Below are 17146 nucleotides of genomic sequence, written 5' to 3'. Positions count from 1 at the left end.
TTGTTGCCTTACAAATGGCGATTAAAATTAAAACAGACATAAGGCGAAAGACTTTGGATGATTTAAGTTGAACCACCAAGAAGAAAAAAGGTTTTTGTATTTAGATTTTGTTTTCTTCTGCTTTGTGTTAAAGTTAATACATATTGCAACAATTTTCTTTTATAAACCTTGTTGATTTAGATCTCTTGCACTGAATGTTGGGTCTTGATTGATATTAAACACTTTTTTTCACTTAATCAGAATTCAAAAGTGATAGTTTATGTTGATGTTCTAAATACCTAAAAAAGATGATTTTTTTAAGTTCATAAACATTCATAACAGTTGAAGAAATTGCATTAAATGCAAAAAAAAAAAGAAACAAATCATATAAATTCCCAATAAAATAAAATTAACTTTAGGCTTTAACTAGAATACTTTTGTAGGTCAGTGTAAGAAAAACGACAACAAAATAAAATTGTGAAGTTATGTGATTTTTTTTGTATTTTTAAGACTTTTATTGGAATGTAGGTCAAAACTTCTTTGCAGGTAGAGAAGAGAAGTTTTCTGACTTGGTTTTTATTCCAGTAGCAGTATGATTATGTCATCATACTACTGCAATGTATCAGTGAACAGGTTGTCATACAGTTAGAAATAAATACATAATAATAAACAAATAGCAACATAAATTAAAAGCCTTATGAATAAAAGATAGTTGTGACAAAATGAACATAAAAAATAAAGTTCCCAGCAGTTTGAATAATAATTCTAACAATAAAATAATAAAACTTTTCTGTGTCTTTGCAAGAGTCAAGTGAAGTCAGGCAGTTTTCCAGTTGCCATGGTGACTCATGAAAAATACTGTGTCATCGACTGCAGAGCTCCTTCCAGAGCAACAGCATGCCAAAGCCTTGAAACCAGAGGAAGTCTCTCACATGCTCCGAAACAAGAAAGGCATCATTGTGCAGGACGAAATGCTGAAGAGCCAGCCGGGCTCACTCGTCCTGCTGAAGAAACCACTTCCTGCGATGCGTCGGCTTACGTTTGTCAGACATGTCGGTGCTTTCAGATCGACTCGTTTGGGATGCAGAATTTAAAATCGTCGTGTAGAAGAACTAAAGATTGAGGAGGGTTCTGAATCTGAAAGGCAGCAACACTTTACTTTAAACGGCTACTTTTGTAAGCACTAAATATTTTGCTGATTTAAAGTGGGTCCATTTTTTCATGGCATGAATTGTGAATTAAAAATAAATTATTGATCATATAAAAATTGTTCTACTGTAAATATGATTTATGAATAAACCTCATTCACTACCTTTTTAAAGCTTACTTTATTTAACATGCAATCTACTCTTAAGCAAAAGTGCCAGCTCTGTTTTTGTTCTGTTTGAAGATGTGACACATGTTGATTTTGAAGATAAAAACAGAAACGCGTTGGCCAAAAGGATGCAGAGTTCACATAGTAAAGAGTCTTCCTTCCTTTTGGAGAGCTACCAAAGGAAGACATTAACACAGTGAATAATTGTGTGTACATAAACAAAGATACTCAAACTCCAAATTTACTATTTTAAAAACAAGTTATTCATGATTAGAGGTTGGAATATTCTAGATGTCATAACTAATCTTAAGGAGTGAAACATTTTTAGATTAAAATGTTAATTTTAGACAGCAGATTTAATCATAAATTACTGACTCTAGTAGAAAAAAAAGACCTAAAACATCAATACACACAACTATATTTACAAAATACAGTTAATATTCTCTTATATTTTGCAGATTCTCTAACTGAAGAACCTTTATGCATTGTCTAAAGATTAATTCAAATTTGTCTGAAATCCTTTCAGTTTCACTTCCAGCTGTAATTGACCGTCTTGGTCCAAATTGGTATTAAAGCCTTTGCAAACTTTAGACAAGCTTACAGAGAAAGACCATATATTTAATTTATGAGTAGACTTTATGCACTGACTTTTACAAATGTTTTTTTTCCAGGGGAAAAACTAGATTTCCATAACATAGTATTTTGATTTGTATGGTTCATAGATTAAGTTTAACGTAAAGTGTTGCTACAGACGTTTGAAAGCAAATGTCTGCTGTTTTAGAGTACATCCAATCCTCTTCCAGGTGGAGCTTTGGCCTCTTTGTCTTCCCCTAAACAGATCACACAGACTCGTGAGTATCAACATAAACACACAACACCACATATTATTAAATTCCTCCTCTTGAATTCACACCAGAACACACAGAACACACCCCACCAGCCAGCAAACTTTAACGAGCACACACACGCACACACACATTTAGATTATTTACACATTCTGACGTGGGTGTTCAGAGCAGTGTTTGCATTATGGGGAGGGAGTCTGACGCCTCTGATAAGGCCTGTTAGTCGATCGTTGCCTGTTGGGACATGAACCTGACCACACGGTTTTCATAAATGAGGCGGTTTACTGACATCTAGTGGCCAAAAGAGGGAACTGAGAGATCAGGTATCCAGATGGGGTTTTTATTACTCTACTTTTTAAACGGTATGGAGATTGCGAATTATTATTATTTTTTTCTTAATGTGTGGAAAGCGTTGGCTCTCCCACGTAACACACCAAACCTCATTACTATCATATCTAATCTTTACAATGTGGTGTTTCATTTGCAGTGCAGACAGGAAAAGTGTCATAAAATCTAATCTTTTTGCAGGTTAAGTGTACACATATTTAAAAAAGGAAATAAGGTTTCCACTAAAAGTAAGATAGATAAACTCACCAGGATGGTAGGAGGTTCAGTGACCATTTTACTCTGCTGTGCCAGTCTCAGTCTGATAAAAGCAGAAAAACATCAGGATTAACTTCAAAAAAATCCTTCACAGCTGCACCAAACAGAGAATGGAAACATGTAACAGAAAATATTACTAAAAGCTGATCAAAGACCTCATACAATCTGCAAGTTGCAACTAAATGTTGAAACACGACAGCAACTCCATGTTATGTGACACTAATTTCCACTTTGCACTGATAACTCGACATAGAAAATGATGGCTACAAAACACAACTTTACTGAGTTTTTGAAAAAGGAATATGAATGTGAAGTTTGAATTTACAGTCAACAGTAAACCTATAAAATATATACACATGCACACCCGTTAATATTTGGATAAATGTCCCTCAGCAGGTTGTGGTAACAAGCAAGGAGCTTAATTCTGGTTGGATCATTAGCAACCCTTCTTGGAGTTTGTTTAGATTAGTTGGTTTTTCTGCCAGAGAATTGGCTTTTAATGCCATATCCATTCTGTTTTATGTGTGTTCAGAAAACGCATTTCCATTCAAGTTTTATTCATCTGACCAGATATGTCACTCCTATATGAAAGAAAACCATTTCTGACGTTCAAGGAGAGTTTTACTGCCAGTACTTTGGGTTACTGAAAGGAGTGGATGAATTAATAAAGAAGGAGGATAAAGAAGATTCAAAATTCTTCCAATTCATCACAAATCTGTTTTCAAATAGGACAGTTATCAATCTGTTTTTTTAACAGCCACAATCTAAAATCCCATTGACCATTTGTTGACTCTGATGCCACAATTTCTGACAAGAAGAGTGTTTAAATAAACAAACATTAATATAACAGAATTTAATTGATTACTACTACTACTACTACAAAAAAAAGATGTAGCAGGGACATTTAACCAAATATTAGTTTGCGTTTCTGTATATTTTTAATTCCTCAAAAAATTCAAACTTGCCCTCTCAATCCTTGTCTTTCAATACTGACGTAATTAAAACATTTCATGAGGAGATTTTGTTCAAACTTTATATAGCCATAAAACATATTAAATCGTAAATACTGGACAATATTTCAGTGCTTCTGTCCCTGTTTGAAGCTAAAAGGCCCCTCACCTTCGGACACAGCGGGTACCAGTAGAGGCCTTGGAAGGTGCTGTTCTCTTGTCTCCAGCCGTCCAGAGGAAGCAGCACCTCACCCAGAAACACTTTCTTTTTCAGGGGCCCTGAATGCCAAACAGATGCCTGCAGTCTCTTTCCAAACAGCAGATGGCGCTCTATATTGTACTGTAAGAACATCGATAAAAAAATGTTTTAACTTACAATAGAAAAGAACTGCATTCCTATCTATCAACAAGTATTTAATGATCCTTATTGATTATTTATAATCCTTAAAGACTTTTAGGCTTAAATATACCAATCAGTTAGCTACTATTAATGTCAATTAACTATGAATATATGAGGGGTCAAAATTAGATCACAGATCGCTTTTTTACAGAAAATCTGATGATTTTTCGCTCATACCGATTGTTGAAAAATGACCTCATACTTATAATATTTTATCTTATTACCTTAAAAACCTCATTATAAACAGGGTCGGTTGTGCTTTTCTTCACCGCTGTCTTCAGTTTACTGTTCCTGTCCGGCAGCACGTAGAGTTTCACGTATCTACACACGGGAGTAAACACAGACGATGAGGCTCAGACGGAGAGCGATTAGGCGTTTGAGACATTCCATCATGAGGCTTTTCTTACGGGTGACTCTTTTTCTTCTTGCTGTTTCCGTATGCCAGGTTTCTGCAAGCGCCCACTGTGATTTCCAGACAGGAGCTGCTGCTGTTGTAGGCCACAGCGAGCTCCATCTCCCCGGTTACAAGGAGGCCCTCAAAGATGCCACTCTCGGTGCCGATGCTGCTGATGCTGCCCTGGGAGATAAATAAAAACAATTTCTCATCATTTTATGTCTAAAAGGAAAGAAAGATTCAGTGTGAAGAGCTGCAACGGATCACAATCCGTCTTCTTTACTTAGAGGATGTTGTTTGAGGATGTTTTGTTGTTATCTCTGATCACTTACTCTGTGATTGAAAGAGTGCTCTGAGCTAAATGAGGTTTCTTCCTCTGCACCGGTAGATGAACCTTCGTGGTCGCTGTCTTTGCTTTTCTTGAACAAGTTTGGAAGACTTTCACGTTTAGAGAGCTGGAAAACAAAACAAAACAAAAAAGCAACAGTTTGTTTTGCTGGTTTTTTTTCTTAAACACAGATAATTTGTGATGATGACAAATAACGTTCAGCAGCTATGACTGACTTACCGAGCAAGATTTGCTGATGTCCGTATCTGACAGGCTCTTTTGGGTGCTGTAGCGAAAACATGTTCCCATTTCTTTTGGGTCAACTGTCAGCAGTTCTCCTCTTACATCATGTTGAGAATTGGAAAATTCTGCAATGACAAAGTAAAGTTGCACACTACCCATATATAGACAAGACTCAAATAGCTGCTGAGCTAAAAGATTTGGCCCGGAAAGCCTTACAAGGCTCTCCGGGCATTGATATCTTTATATCTATTGTGTTTCTGTTTCTGAAGCCTCTGCTGACGCAGTAGTTATAAAACATCGAAGGGATTTTTTTTTTTCTGTTGTATGAGTTTGAGCGTATTTCCTCTGTGGTTATGACTGTGTGTATATTCAGCTTCCTGGGGGACAGATGAAGGCATATTGATATAACATCCGAAGGAAATCACGTTTCTGGAGCAAAGCTGACTGACGGTAGCTTGTAGAAGTACTCATACCATTTTGTTACGTTAAACCAAGGTAAGTAACTTTGTAATTGTGAAATGGAAGAAACATAATGAACAAATGTACAAATTAAAAACTGAAAATAGTTGCATGCATTGATTTGAACTTCTAGTACTTTTATTTCTACTTAGTAAATATGGTATTTATGCACAATCTCAGTATAAAAACAGCTGTTCTGTGAAAGTGTCAGGTGTTTATTTTAACGAACAAACAAGATCAAAACATCTCAGCAGAATAAGTCCATGTCACATTCTGCTGCATATCGTGTGAGGGAGATGAGAAGATTTCAGCTTTTTTGCTTTTTTGTTATATCTTACACATAACCCTAAAACCAATTCTCACGAAACACGGTGGGAACGCTTTGAGCAATCCACTCTCACATATTTTGTCATATATTTCATGACTTCAAGAAATAAACTGGGCTTCCTTAGAGAGAACAATCTTTTGGCATTAGAAATTGACTACTTTGTGATGGACTGTATGTGAGTAAATTTGAAGCTGTCTATAGAAATGGATTAATCAGATTATATGTATTTGTAAATATAAACTAGGAAGCTGACCGCAGCTAAACACAAGGCAAACTTAGGGAAAACAAAAAACTTGCTAGAGGTTAAAGAAGATTATTGACTGGAGGGATGTTCATCTTCTCAGATAGCGACCATAATCATACAACCAGAGCTACAACGGTGGGTTCTGAGTTTGTGGAAAGATTTATAACTTGTTTTTCATCCAACCTGATGGAGATTGGGCTATTTTGCAAAGCAGCTTATGCTTTGCAAAAATCTCTAGATGAACAAAATGGATAGGCCTTACAGACTTTATGGCAGAGAAAGTTGGTCCTACAAAGCATGAACTGAGGGGGACTGCATTGAAATGCACAACAAACTGTTTAGGTTTTCATTTGAAAAATGAAGTGAAGAAAATTGCTTTTTTTCTTCTCCTTCTATTTCAAAATTTACTTGCTATTTTCTGTTGGCTTATCACATGAAATCTCACTAAAACCTGGTGGTTATATATATATATAAAATGTTCCCAGGGGTCTGAGTTCAGCTTTCAATGTGGGAAAAAAGAACTTACTTCTAATGTGACTCCTGAAGCAAACCATAAGGTCCTCCATAGATTGTGTAAAACCCTTTGAATTCTTCAGTTCCTGCAGATCAAAACACAAAAACAGTCAGTCAGTCTGTTGAGCTGCTTTACTGCTGTGTAAAGTTGGAATATTTCAGTGCTTTACCCTGAATCTGCCTCTAAAGTCCTGTTCTATGTGAGGCGGAGGAGTTGGAGGCACAACGGCTATGTGTCTGCAACATTCAGGAAATAATCAGAGAAAATGCAGAAGGAAGTAATGAGAGGATGAGTAAATACAAAGAGGTAAATCCTACCTCTGCACACTGTAGAGTTTTAGTAGTTTCTCTCCCACTGTCTCATATTTGTCTGTGAAAGAGTGAAATAGTGTAGATTTATACTCATGCAATAAAACTTATGATAAGTGCTTTATATTCATGCAGTCTGAGTTCAAACAAACCTTTGGTGGCAGAAAATTTCTTTGCCTTTTCTTCCAGAAACCATTCTCCTGATCTGATCTTCATTTCCCTGTTGAGAGGAGACAAAGACGATCATAAAACAGTACAAATTCTCTAAACGAAAGTGCAGAAATTATTGTTTTATCAATTTGTTTTCTTTTCAATCACCTCCATCCATGTATATTGAACTCAAGCTTATTATGCCACCCTAAATCCCGCAGTGCAAAAATAAAAAAAAATCCTAGCAAGTACTTTTGCTCTATAGTTTCTGGTGCAAACATCTCAGTACACTTGAAAGAGGAAAAAACTAACTTACAAGTAACTTTTTAGCAAGACATACTGTAGGAGTATGTTTTAAGAAAATCATACATTAATATTGATAAAAAGAATTAGTGTCTGCAGATTATTCACTTATAACAAGATATTTTTCCCATGGTACCAGTGAAATGAAATAAAGCACTAGTGCCAGTGGAACTAGTACTTTTTCAATTGTATTAAGATTATTTGCACTAGAAGTTAACAAAAATACTTAATAGGATTTTGTGTTTTAGCTTATTGTAAGAAAACTTCAGCACAGAATGGCATTGTGGGCTCACCAACAAACACTTTATGCTCTCTGACTACCAGCCAGTTGTTAGAGATGCAAGCCAGGAAAACAGATCTTCTCAGAAGAAACCCTTTCCAAGTGGGTTAGGTGTAAAAGAAACTTTAGTGTCTGTGACAGCACCTCATCCCACTGTTAAGTTTGGTGGATGATGTGTGAGGCTGCGTGCTATTTTTACTTTCCAAACTATGAAATGAAGTAAAAATGGACAAAATTGCAAATATGATATTGAAGAATTAGAAAAAAGAAGAAATGAAGAAGAAAAAAAAAACCTCAGAAAGCGGTTGTGTTTCTGGGTCTGGAGCAAGCACTTACTATTAAAAATCCAGGTTTTCTTGTCACTTCTTATAACTAACTTCTTTTTTCTCTTTGCTGAAATTTTGGGAAACATTTCAAGCCTGCTTTTTAACTGATTGAAAGTGAAAGTCTCAGTTATATAACCAACCGGCACTACTGTGCTAGTGGCGGTTCACACGTCTCATTTCGTCGTTCACCGAGTCACGCAATTCGTCTGCACGGCTGCATCACTCACCTGTAAGCATGGCACACGGTGCACTTCCAGTCTGCAACCCCCACACGGCACCGGGTGCAGATGCGGTGGCTGCAGCCGCGGCACACGGCGCCGGTGTTCCAGAACTTCCCCAGAGGCCTCTGGCACCGGGCGCAGGTCCTCTCCCCGTACTGCCGGGCGTAGCTCTTTGCGCCCTTCCTCCGCAGGTCCTGCAGATCGCTCTTCATCTTCCTGAAGTAGAAAAGGACAAAACCACAGATTTTTAGTGCCTTGGCTTATAGACACTCTCTTTTAGCTGCAGTTTGTATGTCGGCAGCAGCTGTGGAGATGCTGTTCTTCCTTGCCATTAGGGAAGGGAGAACGTTCATCTTCCATCGTTCGTTCATCCGAACGATGGAAGAACTGCAAACATATGGTCAGTCGTGTCTTGGAGTGGCCCAGTCAAAGTCCAGACCTTACAGCAAAACGTGAAAATGTATATCCACGTGCATCCTAAACTGAGCAGGATATTTTGCAAAAATATTAATGTGTAAAATCAACAAAGTTGATGGAGCACCAAGTCCTCTGGGATAAAACTCTGTTAAAACGCAATAAAATATGTAGAATTTGTGACTGTAATGTTTGAATACTTTGTGAGAAATTAGCTGGATTTGCGCATAAAACTGACTGACTCTACAGCTCACTGATGCATCCGGTTTTTTTGTTTGTTTTTTTTTCTTAAAAAATCATTTTCATTTAAAGACCAACACATACGTCATATTTACACTGAACTGTTCCTTTTTAGGACCTCCATCCGAGCTGTCAGTTCTGACTCATCCTGGGTTACTAAGACGCAGTTCCATCGCAAAACCTTTATGTTAGCACAAAACTACTCACCTGATCCTCTCCTCTTCAATCTTCCGCAGATGTTTGTCTCTGTGAAGAACCTCCAGGACGCGTTCTCTCTCCAGAACTTGGAGAAAACTTAAATCCATCTTTAGAAGGCGATAGTTTCTGCTCAGATGTATCCGCTTCTGTCCTCTCTGAAAGCGCACCGCTCTGCTTTCCTCTGTTATGACTCCACCTCCCCTCGCTCTCTCCTCTTTAAACCTCCCCCTCTCAGTAGATCCTCCCCCCAAGACCTCCTCTTTTCCTCTTTTGCCTTCTGGAGCAAAAAAGATTAAACACAGAGAGAGGCAGAAAAGGTCAGTATGGTTGCATCTTTTCTTTCTTCTGACTGTGATGTCATCGAGACGTAATTCCTGCCTCAGTCAGATACGATGCAGTTTTCTTTACACTTAACAAAATTACATTATTCTATCCAAAAAAAGATGCTGGAAATACCCTGATAATGTTCTTCTCTTGACAGTAACTTTAGACTGTAATACTTATTTTAGGGTTCCAGAGAAAATGAACTTCATCTTTTCTATTTTATTTTGTCCTTCAGACAAAGTCCTGTGTCAGAATCACTCTCACCTTCTTCAGACGTTAAACCTGTTCTCTCTCAGCTGCAGGAAGTGCAGTGGCGCTTCAATGATGGCTGCAAAACAAAAACCAAATGCCAGGACTTGCATTATTTATGACTGATGTGCTCCGGTGGCCTAGTTTCTCTTCTTATACAGAAAATCAATTCAGATCATTTCGCATCCCTTTCTCTAAGAGTTTCAGCTTTACTGTAAAAAAAACCAAAAATAACTGGAAGAGAGAGAAGGGAGCATTCTACAAAACAGGAGAAATAAACTGTAATATCTTAAAGATCCTAGACAGTTGTGCACTTGCAAGAAAAACACAAAATATATACGTATATACATTTGAAGAAGTGTAAAACCTTTGCTAATTGTGCTTTGTGTGCATCTGGGCTGATTACATCACATGTTTATGAAGTGTTCCCTTATAAAACTCAAATAGTTTGCTGCAACCATGCAGAGTAAAAGTAAACACATTTGAAGGGCCATTTGATTAATTGTCAATTTAATCTATCAAAATATTAAGAAAGAAAAAGCAATAACATGTTGCTGATGCATGATTTGACACAAACCCTGACTTACATGCCAAATTACTTAAATCGGGACAGGAAGATGACACAAAATGAACCACCTCATAACACTGAAACCATGACAGTCAAGTTTTTATGCCTGGGGAAATTACAAAGCTGTGTGACAGACGTCAGACATACTAAAAATAAAACAGAAACGTTGAGTTTATCAAACTTCCTGAGTCCAGATTTATTGATATCATTTTCTGTATTCCAGGCGGGCAGAAAAGCTTTCATAGTAAAACATTTACTACACGACTATGTGTCTGTCTGAATACTTCAATGTTGAACTTTTCTAACAAATCAAATTCAGAATTAAAATCGTATACTGTGAAGGAGGCAAAATTGTTGCTTATTTTGTTGTTTCTCCTTAATTCACTTAGTAAAGAGAGAAAACACACAATCACTCCATCATCTAAACTGATCTGCATTCATGATTCACAGAAATTACTGCTGGCAAGTTGATACCAAAGCTGCTAAGATTCACGCTGCCTCGCTTTGTGTTTAAACTTAAATTGATTGGATATCTTACTCACAATTAATGTAGTCCTTAAAATGGAAAATCTGTGGTTGAGGTCATCACTTCCAAGGAAGCAGCGTCATAGCTATTGAGTGGTGCAGAAGTGGCCTATTGAATAGCTCAGTGTCAGCCTGTGTTAGCAGATAAGACTCTTCACTTGTACTAACCAGAGCTGCCAGGAAGCCAGCGGGGGGGAAAAAAAAACCAGTGTTGGTTTTAATTAGACATGATTGATAAGCGAGGACAGGAAGGATTGTCAGGTCTGGACAGTCATTCCAGGCCTGACAGGTAAAACACAGTCATTTCTCACGCAGCCCTCCTATGCAGAGGAGATAGATGAATAAGGTTCTGTGTGGTTTAGCAGAGACACAGTTCCAATTGGAGAACAGAGAGGGGGATGGTGTGACCGTATAAGCAGACCACATCAGTGACAGTAAAAGACTCCTAAATGACTACCACGGAACCTAAATATGGCTCAAAGGTAGCGTGAGAATGACCAAAACCAAATATAGGTGACGTGTTCTGCGGCTGCAGAAGAGTTTCCTGGAAGACCTCAGGAAGGAACTGCATGCAAACTCATAGCTGCAAGCAAATTCAGATGAGAAACCAAAAGCTCCTCTGAGCTCACGGAAGAGGGGCTTAGAAAATAATCTGTGTTTATAAAGCTGCTGTGACAGTATGAGACAGATAATTTGCAAAAAATCGACTTCCTTTGTTTTCTTCCTATGATCTGACTATCATCTGCAGAAATAAATCACTCCAACAGATCAAGGCTTCTGTCTTAGCGTTGTTAATCACTCTTGTGTACATGCTTCTCATATCCTCCCTCTTTCTCTCTGCTACACTACAGTTAGTTCATCACCACACAGCCTCCCATGAATGCTAAGGCTAGTTAGCATGGATAGATAAATAGTTTTTGTGGAATGGTAAGCTTTTTCTAATAATGATAGTTTTAACAAATACATAAAAACATATTTTTGTAAAAGTTACACCGTTTTAAATTCTGGAAAATCATAGTCCACACAGTTCCCAAATGTTGTCGCAAGAAAATAAAATTTAAAACACCTTTATATGAAGTCATTTAAAGTAAGCAGTGTAATTGTTTTACAGAATAAACTGCATTTAGGAATTTTGTCTTCACATAGTTCTTTCTTACATGAACATTTCTAAAAACACATCTTTCAACTGTACATAAAATTCTAAGAACATTTGACCCCAGAACGTGATGAGAGTTTCAACACGTTAACCAAACAAGCCAACCAACATGTCAGACAAAAGTCATGAGAACTGAACTCTGTCTGAAGCCAATTAGGAGAAAGGCGAAAGGCTAGGTTTGTGGTCTGAGAATTAGGTTACTGCAGAGCTCAGAGGTGCTGAGCAGAGAGCTGCAAAGTCTTACCCTCTGTTTGAACAGTACTGATAGAGTGGTCAGCCTGAGGAAGTGGCAGATTGCTGTAAAGGAAACGTGTGCAGCTCTGCTTCCTTCTTTTATGTGTTCACACAGGCTGTTGCAAGCTGGAGGAGTTTTTCAATGCAACAGCTGTTTGGTTTTTATCTTATCTCTTTATTTCGTCTGGAAAATTCCCTTTTTTGTTGACGTGAGATTGCGTAAAATTACGTTTTGCATCAGCACTGATTCTGATTGAATAGTAAAAAAAAACAAACCCAAATAGTAAGTTTGGTATAGAATGTTTTTATATGAAATGATTTGTTTATATCTATGTTTCTGATAATACTGAAAAGAAACACATCATGGACACTTTGAGGAACTCAATGCAAAATCAATAAGTTGGAAATTACAGTGTGGTGATTCCAAATTTAAATCCACACGTACACGCCTTTGCGCAAACACTCACACATGGATTGATAAAGGATCCTTCTGGGCACAGACTGCCTTACTTTTAAAAAACAAACAGAAATAACATAGAAATGAAAGAGAACCAGGAGGTAGACTGATGGTGGTTTGATCCAGTCTGCATGGAGGAGACAGGGGAAAAGGTACACACACATGCACACACACATTATTGGAAAAATTCTCAAATAGCAACACATAATGCCCTGAACAAAAGAAATTCAAGAACAGACAGAGAACAAAATCATTGATATCTACACTCTAATTCATTCTGACGAGGCTTGTTTGCCAGATTAAAGTAGCATTTAAGCAGATATCAAACATTACATTTGATTTTCCTCACAGAAAATGTTTGTTTTATTGGTCTGAAGTGATATTTCAATCTCAAGTGTTGTATTTTTATTGGCTGTATACAGAAAATCATCATAATTAACAGAAATAGAGGCTTGTGAACATTATTTTCAGTGTAATTAATCAATATAATGTGTTTCACGCCAGAGATAAATTTTCTGAAATATATTCGCTAAACACATTTTTCACTCTAATTCAGCAACTTATTGAATATAAAATGTGATTAAACTAGTCAGTATTTATTGTAGAATTTCAGATGGGGGATTTAGTGACATCTAGTGGCTCAAACTGGAGATTGCAAACACATACATCCAATTAAAATGATCTTAAAGCCATAAATTACTTTTTCTCTTTGTGTGGAAAATGGAAGAGAGGGCAATAAAAGCATAAAAGCTAATTATAAATAGTTTTTTAGTTATTCAATTATAAAAAATACAACAGCTAATTGACTGCTAGAAATTGTTTTTAATTTAAAAGGTATAAAGAACTTAATAAATTAGGCAGAAACAAAATTTGGACGGATAGACCTCTTAAAGTATGGCATGATTTCTTTGATTTTATTCAATACGATAATGTTTTCCTGATATTTCACAGGCAACAACTGTTCCAGACAAAAAACAATTTTATTTTTCCCAAAAAGTCTGAGGAAGGTAAAGATTTTTACTCTTTAAATCAAGATTCACTGCATAGATTTGTGCCTAAATTACAGGAATGATTATATGCCCTTCAAGTTAGAAATATTTTGGTTTGAAATAAGAACTTTTTATCCACTGTTTATGGTCCATCCAAAAAAAGGTAGCTGCATGCCCACCGATCTGGCTGTATTTGGTTGTTTTAGCCATAGTCTCTGAGTTTAAACAGTATGCAGAAATGTTTTGAGCTGTATCGTTTCTTCCACCGATATCCTGCCATGGTAGAAGCTGAGTCCTGTTAGCAGCTCGATGTCGCGGACTCGTGCGATGTGAAACCTCAGCCACTCCTCCACCCACGACAAGTCAGACTCCGCCTGAAGAGAGGCAGAAAGAGAACTTCTGTCACCTTCCAACCACTAGCATCTATACAATACAGTGTAAAATTTTATGTACAACACTGTGTTATATGTAATGCTCTTCTTGTCTGCCTCAGAGGACAGCCTTCTCGTACCAAGTTTGCTTTTGTGCTAATTTCTGAGACGTTTTAGGACCTAAGATTCAAATGTCTGCCTGGATTTTTTTTTGCTTATTTTAATTGTATGCAGTTCTTTAAATGTCCTGTGAGTAAATATATTTGCCCATTTATCCATAACAACTGGAACTTTCAATTTCATGTTATTTTCGCAATTTACTCTCAGATTAAGGGGGCACTCTTAATCTGAGTGCGGGGGTGAAATTACCGTAACAACCCCTTATTGGCTGGAAAGCGCAACGTCTCCCCTTTCAGAAACTGTTGGAAATTTTCAGATAGCGCAATGTGTGTTGGAATTACGGTACTGCAAATTTGGCTGGATTGTCGGCGCTACATTTGGTCCGGAAAGGTTAAACTTTTTCATGACTTTATTAGCCGACCTATCTGGTTCTTTCTTGGTCTTCAAGATGCTACTAATCCTGCTCTGGATTAGAGGTTATGTCAAGTCAAGGCAAGTTTATTTGTATAGCACTTTTCAGCAAAAAGGCTCAAATACTCTCATTACAATTCTTAAACAAATTAAATATATCAATTAATGTTTAAATTATTATAAATCAAAGGCAACTCTAAACAGGAAGGCATTCTTAAGCTTTCATTTAAAGGAAGTTGGTGTTTCATCATTTTTGGCAGTTTTGTGTAAATTTGTTCCAGATTACAAAATCTGGATAACTGATTACAGATTACTGAATGAATAGTCCTCTAATCCTGTAAATGTTCTTGCGGTGATAGAAGGCCGACCTTGTAATTGTCTTTAAGTGTCTTTGAAGGTTCAGGTCTGATCGCTGGTTTCCAGCTGTAATAACTGAAGTTGTGAGCCGACTCTTGATTGTTCCTCTTTAGAGCCCATACATGATAACTTTAGTTTTGTTTCTGTTCAGCTGGAGAAAATTATTATGCTTCCACACATTGAATTGTTCAAAGCATCTGTTCAGGGCTTGGACGGGTCAAATGGTGACATCATAATGTAGATCTGTGTGTTATTAGTGAACAGAGGTCCTGTAAGAGAAATAACTGCTCTCATTACTGCATAGTGATGTTAAAGTACATATAAGTTGACTCTATTTAGAAATAGATGATGTATAACTACATTAAGATGACCTGGATTGTAGCACCCTACAGCTATTCTACTTTGTGTTCACATGAAAGATTGTCCCGCAGATTTCTCTACATTTTCACAGTGCTGTAGTTGTACGGAGGTTTTATCTGAGGTAAAGTGCACAGAGGTGTGGTTGGTGTTACTCACAGCACAGAACTCTGAGTAGTCGGGTTTGTGGGGCATGATGAAGGCTATGGCCTGAAGTGGACCCTCACAGTTAACAGGAGTCAAGCTTGAGTTGCGACAGCTGGTCATGATCAAGAAGAAATGCGTTGGCACTGAACTGTCGTTCCTGGAGAGAGAGAAAGGTTTGTGGGGTTTTAGCAAGAAACAGCTGGAACAAAAAGAGTTTCCTGTGAAGAAAAACATTTCCAAATCTCTTCCCCCCACCCCTATTTGTCAAAAATAGTTCTGCATTTCCTCACAAGGGGCACTACCACAAGATAACTGCCAGGGGATCTAAGGAAAAGCTGTCAGTATTTCCTGGTTACATCATAAATTAAACAGAAGTAAACATCGCAGTAAACGGGGGAAAAGATTAGAAGAACATAATCAGTAATGATGTACAGTGTTCTTCTCCAAAGCTGAGCACATGTGGTTTCATGAGATGTGACCAAACAACCACCATACTGTCAACTGGTTTTGATTTACATGTTGCACAATCTTTGTTTAGTAACATTGTAATTACCCTGGGTATTTTATAAAATATGCACAACCACATCTTTGATTTATGTGCAAATGCTTCCTGCCTCAGAAATGGAGGAATTACATTTAAATAGCTCACAAGTGTTGCCTAAGTGTGGAACCTTTGGTCTGATCTTAACCAATAAATGTATTGAATATATGACTACTCTGTCTGCTGTTTGCGCATCTTCAATTAAAACTTCTTGCTTGATGTTAAGGTTAGTTGTTTAGCTTTCATTTTCTCCTGAAATGCTTTCCTTCAAGGAATTTACATGACTGGAAAGAAAATTCGAGCAGTCAAAGCATAGCTCAATTCCAGCGAAACATTTTTTGATTCCCAACAGTGTTTTTTCAATATCCAAACTAACACAGTACTTGATTGAACAGCCCTATTTTTAAAGCAAGAGTCACATTTCTTTATGAATATTAAATTAAATTTGTGCATTCAGTCATCTTTTAAACAGATAGAAAATAGGAACTTTTTATTTTTTTAAAACGTAAACTTTTTTCAGAAACATTTATTAAACAGAATATCACACAACAGCAATCACTAAAGTTGTGGTATATCTGTAGAGACTTACCCTGTGCTTTTACTGACTGGATCTACATTTCCATCAAAGTCTGCATCAAATATCGGCCCACTGACAATGTTGACTCCGTTCAGCTCTTGTGAATATTTCAAAAGTATAGAAGTATGGAAATGGCTCCAAACCTCTGGAAAACATAAATATGCAGTTTAATATATGTAATCCCGTAATTTGTACAAACAAACAAATAACATTGAAGTTTGTGTTATCAGTGTAAACGTGTGTACATGGAACAGTGAACCACCAGGAGGCAGCACCTGTAAGTATTTTATAGGGATTCAGAACGCTGAAATTTCTTTTCATTTATTGTTTATTTTCTGCCTAAACTCAGAGGGATTTTATTTATCAGAATTTAGCTAACAACAGCAGCAACCAGATTGTATATATCCAATTTGTAAGGTGCATGTTCCAGTTAAAACAAAAATAAATTAATAATGTTGATTTATAATTTCATGTTACCATGAAGTAACAAAACTTTGTTTTGCTGCTGGCACTGAGTCAAAAATCCAGGTATTTCCTCACTTTGGAACTTGATGAATAGTTTTATAGCTAGGTTTTGTTCAAGCATGCACAAAGCAGGTTTTCTACTTGCCAGGCGACCCACAGCCATGAACATGAGCAGGTTGCATCACAGATTTCTGCACTTTGTTCTGCATGTTTAACTACCTGTCCCCAGTGATCATAATTTTTAGTTTTGAAATGA

At 37.0% G+C, this 17146-nt stretch overlaps 2 protein-coding genes across 3 annotated transcripts in view; both read right to left on the bottom strand.

The window, feature by feature from the left end:
• Nucleotides 1-479: 479 nt before the first annotated feature.
• Nucleotides 480-9237, bottom strand: sytl3 (synaptotagmin-like 3). Its single transcript, XM_044107268.1, has 13 exons — nucleotides 9052-9237; nucleotides 8197-8406; nucleotides 7063-7130; nucleotides 6920-6971; nucleotides 6772-6838; nucleotides 6615-6687; nucleotides 5055-5182; nucleotides 4819-4941; nucleotides 4500-4669; nucleotides 4317-4413; nucleotides 3862-4032; nucleotides 2734-2785; nucleotides 480-2124 (listed from the first exon to the last, which is right to left on the bottom strand). Exons 1-12 carry the CDS (start codon nucleotides 9147-9149, stop codon nucleotides 2762-2764), a joined length of 1281 nt encoding a protein of 426 aa, XP_043963203.1. The 5' UTR covers nucleotides 9150-9237; the 3' UTR covers nucleotides 480-2124; nucleotides 2734-2761.
• A 3145-nt stretch (nucleotides 9238-12382) lies between these two features.
• enpp1 (ectonucleotide pyrophosphatase/phosphodiesterase 1) overlaps nucleotides 12383-17146 on the bottom strand; it is a 34527-nt gene continuing 29763 nt past the window's right edge. For both annotated transcript variants that reach the window (XM_044107266.1, XM_044107267.1), the window contains 3 exons: nucleotides 16438-16570; nucleotides 15320-15464; nucleotides 12383-13918 (listed from right to left, as the gene is read on the bottom strand). In XM_044107266.1, coding sequence (XP_043963201.1) covers nucleotides 13766-13918; nucleotides 15320-15464; nucleotides 16438-16570 — 431 coding nt within the window. In that variant the 3' untranslated portion in view covers nucleotides 12383-13765. The remainder of the gene's footprint in view (nucleotides 13919-15319; nucleotides 15465-16437; nucleotides 16571-17146) is intronic.

Source organism: Gambusia affinis, linkage group LG22 (genome assembly GCF_019740435.1).
Source record: "Gambusia affinis linkage group LG22, SWU_Gaff_1.0, whole genome shotgun sequence".
Taxonomy (NCBI): Eukaryota; Metazoa; Chordata; class Actinopteri; order Cyprinodontiformes; family Poeciliidae; genus Gambusia; species Gambusia affinis.
Note: the sequence above shows the minus strand (reverse complement) of the source record. Positions and strands in the feature narration are given on the sequence as shown.